Source organism: Borostomias antarcticus (assembly GCF_949987555.1).
Source record: "Borostomias antarcticus genome assembly, chromosome: 4".
Taxonomy (NCBI): Eukaryota; Metazoa; Chordata; class Actinopteri; order Stomiiformes; family Stomiidae; genus Borostomias; species Borostomias antarcticus.
The window spans coordinates 22,715,544-22,720,544 of NC_140237.1; the positions used below are offsets into that span (position 1 = coordinate 22,715,544).

A 5,001-nucleotide genomic window follows, 5' to 3' on the forward strand; every position below is an offset into this window, starting at 1 on the left:
GGCCATAGCTTATGAGTGACAGGCAATATCTGACGTACGACAACATCAGAAGTTTGAAGCAGGAACGCTGCGTATTCTGGCCTGGTATGTGAGTGTAAACATCTCTGAGAGAACGCTAGAGCAACACCAGAGTAGGAGTGGAATATAGAACGCTCTAAGATTAGTCTGTTCCTAACTCGGCCTACACATGCCAGGCATGGCTGGCATTCCCCCACTGGCTGTCCAGTAACATGCCAGGGGACTAGCGTGCCCCACCGCCAGACCCAGGGGACGGGGTATGGCAGGGCAGGGCCACCGGTCACGCTCAGTAAGCAGTGGAGATGCAACAGCCAACTAAACTCATGCCTCCATTCATTTATGATAGATTCATCGATTTTATTAGACGAACTCTCATCACTTGGATACCCAGTTGTGTAAGTGTCACAATATCAGAGGCACTTCTGGTTAAATCTGTGGTTCTATAGAGTTCATAACCCTGGTCTAGTCTTGGAAAAAAGAAGGTAAAGGAAAGTGCTTCGTATATCTAGATTGACTTAATCTGAATCCGAGAAACTGAATCCGAGAAACTGTCCCCATGAATGCTGAGTCCTGGACTTGCTGCATCCCGGCAGGCGCGGTGCGGTGTCTCAAGGTCTGGCGGGAATGTGTGAGTGTGTGCGAGGAATTCTGTCACCGGAGCAGATTTGTTAGCTGACCCCTGAACCCTCGGTCAGGTGCAGAGTTGGGAATAAAAGGGAGTTTGTACGACAGAGGGTGGGAAAGCGGGGAATCTAAATCCATAGTCGACAGCTGGAGTGTGAATGTGTGTGCGTGTGTGTGTGTGTGTGTGTGTGTGTGTGTGTGTGTGTGTGTGCGTGCGTGTGTGTCTTTGAACCAGCCCCTGTGAGAGTATGTGAGTATATAATGAACATGCCTGTTTGTTATTTCCTGGTTTGAAATGACTGTGTGTGTAGATCAAAGGAACAAATAAAGAGCATTGAGCATGAGCATTAGTGTGTGTAACCTGAGCCGGTGTCTCTACGCTCCTGTCAGCCCTGTGGATTCCACATTAGAGACGGGGTTGGGTTGGGTGGGGTGGGGTGGGGTGGGGAGCTTACTGCTGCCTGTCACAAACCAGGGGCTGAGAACAACATGGCAGCGTTGGCAAACAATATAACAGTACTTTCACCCAAGTCACTAGTTTTCCTAAACATCTAAGGCCTAAATTGTTCTCCACATCATGCTTTAGAGAGCTGTACTCAAAGTTAAATGACTCAATCGAATGAGAGTTCCTCTGGCCCATCTGGAAATGGATGATGGGTGATTTAAGTTGGGAAATTAATGTTCTGAATGAAAGCTTTACTGTGTGTCTCTGGATATTTTAATGGCGGTGGGATATTCATCTCTTTATGTTTTATTTGCTGGAGTGGTTCCCATTTAGCTGTTGAGAAACAACAAGGCATGTCCTGACCATCCCGTTGTTGTTGTTGTGTCCCCTCAGGTGCGGAGCTCTTCAGAAATCTACCAGGAGGAGGAGGCGGGTCTGGCAGTCCTGTATCCATGGCGACAGCGGAGCAGCAGCGGTCTGGGCAGGGTGAAGAGGGACTGGATCATTCCACCAATCAGAGTGTCTGAGAACAGCAGGCAGGTCCCGGAGAACCTGGTCCAGGTAGGCTAGAACGTGTTTTCCAGAACCTACACCAACCTTTGGGCGGTTCCCCAGTGACAGATTAGGCCAAGCCCCACGCTCAAAAGTAAGGTGCCCTATCTCCAACCATAATGTGATGTTTGGTTTACAGGTAGGAGAACCCTCTGAAAACATTTTGGTTCCAGACAATCAAACTAAGGTGCTAGTTCCAATATTCCAGACAAATGTTCTACCAGGAACTAAAAAGGGTCCATGTAACCCGTCCTCTAAAGCCCATATCATTGTCTGGTGACTTCTAGTGTGGCCCTTAGAATCCTTATAAGTCCATGATGGCAACTGAGGGTCCACTTTCCAAATACCTGACCGGTTGTTTATGTGAGTTCACCAAGGTTTGGAAAATGATCCGTGGCTATGTGACCTCCCTGCGTGCTGGTGTTTGACCTGTGAAACATAAATGTTTGGTTAACATTATCGCTTTTAGCTTTTAGACATCGTTTCAGCCTTCCATGGTATAAAAGAGGGTTACGTTTCATTATGGACGTGCTAGGTTAATATAAATTGACTTTGACATGAACGCGATCGTCCGAAACATACGGCCAGGGACTGTTTTGTGTTCAAGTGTTCCAGTTCACACGTCTTTGACAGCACAGGAAGGTCTTGGACCACACGCTGGCATGCAGAAGAGCCCCTTGTTCACACACACACACACACACACACAAACACACGTGAAACAACAATCCAAACATCGCGCAAAACAGTGGTAAAGAAGACCAGCACTGACAACATTCACAGCGTACTTCTGCTCTCTGAGATCAATCACATAAACCCCACCTTGAGGACATCCTGAGCTTCCTCTATGTTTCCCCCAGGGTCCTTTAAGAACCATGGAATGTCCAAACACATAGAATGACCTTCAACTTACACTGAAGCTGGAGGTTCTTCCATTGATATATGATTGTTTGATGGTATTGAAGAATGAATGGCCAGAGAGGGGAAAAAAAACCTGTTAACTTGTAGCTGTTGTTTATTTAGTGATAGATAGATAGATAGATAGATAGATAGATAGATAGATAGATAGATAGATAGATAGATAGATAGATAGATAGATAGATAGATAGATAGATAGATAGATAGATACTTTATTGATAGATAGATACTTTAAATTTTACTTAGAAGTTAAACTTAAGGTTGGAAATTAAATGAAGACCACAATTCCCATCTGGCACAGTGTCCTTCTCCTTTCCCCTCAACCTTCTCAGCGTTAAGCCTGACCCGTCTGACCTCAGTTGTCTTCCCATGCTGTGTCCTCTCCTGCCCTCCCTCCAGATCAAATCGGACAAGGTGTTCACCGGGGAGGTGATCTACAAGCTGAACGGCCCGGGGGTGGACCAAGAGCCTAAGAACCTGTTTGAGATCGATAACAAGACGGGAGTGATCCGTAGTATGCAGCCTCTGGACCGGGAGAAACACAGAAGCTTCACGGTAAGAATGAATTAATTAATTAATAAGCTTGAGACATACAGTAGAAGTTAGTCTTCAGACCAAGTCTAAACAGAGAACACTTGAGAGTACTTGAAAGGCTTGTTTGATTTAGCTCTCAGTATGTTTTGGAATGTTTCGGCGGTTTCTTTGTACCGGATAAGTTTAAACCAAGTGCACGCAAAGTATTTGTTGTGCTAGCAGCTAGTCTAAGAGCCGTGTTGTTGTCTCTGATGTAGGTCAGAGGTCAGCATCCCGCTGATGTTTATGGGTACTCAGGAAGCTCCCACCAGACAGATCAGGATGTAACTGTTACACCCAAAATTGACTAGCCGCCACTGGTGATTTGGAGAAAGTTATGGGGCCAAACATCCTCACTGCTCCACTACAAACCTCAAATGTTTTCCACAGCTGAAAGCGTTTGCTCTGTCTCCCAGTGGAGAGAGGCTAGAGAACCCCTCCACCATCGAGATAGTGGTCCTGGACCAGAATGACAACAGGCCCAACTTCACCCAGAACGAGTTCACAGGGACTATAGCTGAGTTCTCTGTACCAGGTACAAATAAACATACATGCACACACACACACACACACACACGCACACACGCACACACGCGCACACACGCACACACACGCACACACACACACACACACACACACACACACACACACATTTTACCTGTGCACTCTGCTAATACAATACACACAAACGTTACAATTGGCTTCACTCTAAAACCAGCTCCTCAGACTGGTTAGTGAACTAGTTAGATAACATTGTGAGTGACTGCTCTTGTTCCTGACAGGCACTTCGGTGATGTCGGTGTCAGCTACCGATGCTGACGACCCGGAGACAGAAAACGCCGCTCTGAGTTACTCCATCATCAGCCAGGAGAGCGAGCCAGCAGACGCCATCACCAAGACGATGTTCGGCATCAACAACGAGTCGGGAGCCATCTTTACACGGGACGTGGGTCTGGACCGCAAGGTAGGGGGCGTTACTGAGACAAAACACAGACTCATGAAACTCACAAGCAGCATGACCTACAGGAGGGAGAGGGAACACTGACAGACTTAAAAAGTCAGACACAATATCAGAAATGTTATCTTGTAAACAAATGTAAGGATACCTTTTTTTCTCTAGTATTCTTGAGCATATTTATGTTTGTGTGTGTACAGGTGGTGAAGAGTTTCAGGTTGAGGCTGGGGGTAACAGACATGTCAGGTATGGGGTTGACCAATGAGGCCGTCGCCGTCGCCATCATTCATGTGTCCGACATCAACAACCACGCCCCGCGATTCTCACCCGATACGGTGAGTTACACACACACACACACGCAAGCACACACACACACACACACACACACACACACACACACTCACACAAATACATACACACACACAAACACACACACATACACATACATACACACACACACATACACACACACGCATACCAAACACACACCCATACACATACATATAGAGACACACACACACACCCACACACACAAACAAACATATATTTCTATATTGTACAAATGCGAATTGTGTGTGTGTGTGTCTGTGACTGCAGTACAGTTTGTCAGCTGTGGAGAACAGGAGGGACTATGAGATCGGCAGGGTCAACGTCACCGACAGCGATGACCCAGGAACAGGAAACTGGGAGGCCAAGTACAGCATCACCAATGGTGACCCCAACGGCAACTTCGCCATAGAGACGGATCCGATGACCAACGGGGGCATTCTGACTGTGACGAAGGTAGGCACCTATCCACCAATAGGAGTGACGGTAGAGGGAGAGAGAATACATGATGACACCTACTCCTTCCATGTTAGAATGACAGCAATGTCAGTATGTAGTCCCCTTGGGTCGCACAGTTTATGACGTTATATCC

The 5,001-nt window shown here is 46.8% G+C and overlaps 1 protein-coding gene across 1 annotated transcript in view; it reads left to right on the forward strand.

Moving 5' to 3' along the window:
• Window positions 1-574: 574 nt before the first annotated feature.
• Window positions 575-5,001, forward strand: part of cdh15 (cadherin 15, type 1, M-cadherin (myotubule)) — a gene marked incomplete at both ends in the record, with an annotated part of 7,763 nt that continues 3,336 nt past the window's right edge. The window contains 7 exons of the mRNA XM_084437387.1: window positions 575-631; window positions 1,481-1,648; window positions 2,954-3,109; window positions 3,518-3,662; window positions 3,910-4,091; window positions 4,283-4,417; window positions 4,680-4,865. Coding sequence (XP_084293513.1) covers window positions 575-631; window positions 1,481-1,648; window positions 2,954-3,109; window positions 3,518-3,662; window positions 3,910-4,091; window positions 4,283-4,417; window positions 4,680-4,865 — 1,029 coding nt within the window. The remainder of the gene's footprint in view (window positions 632-1,480; window positions 1,649-2,953; window positions 3,110-3,517; window positions 3,663-3,909; window positions 4,092-4,282; window positions 4,418-4,679; window positions 4,866-5,001) is intronic.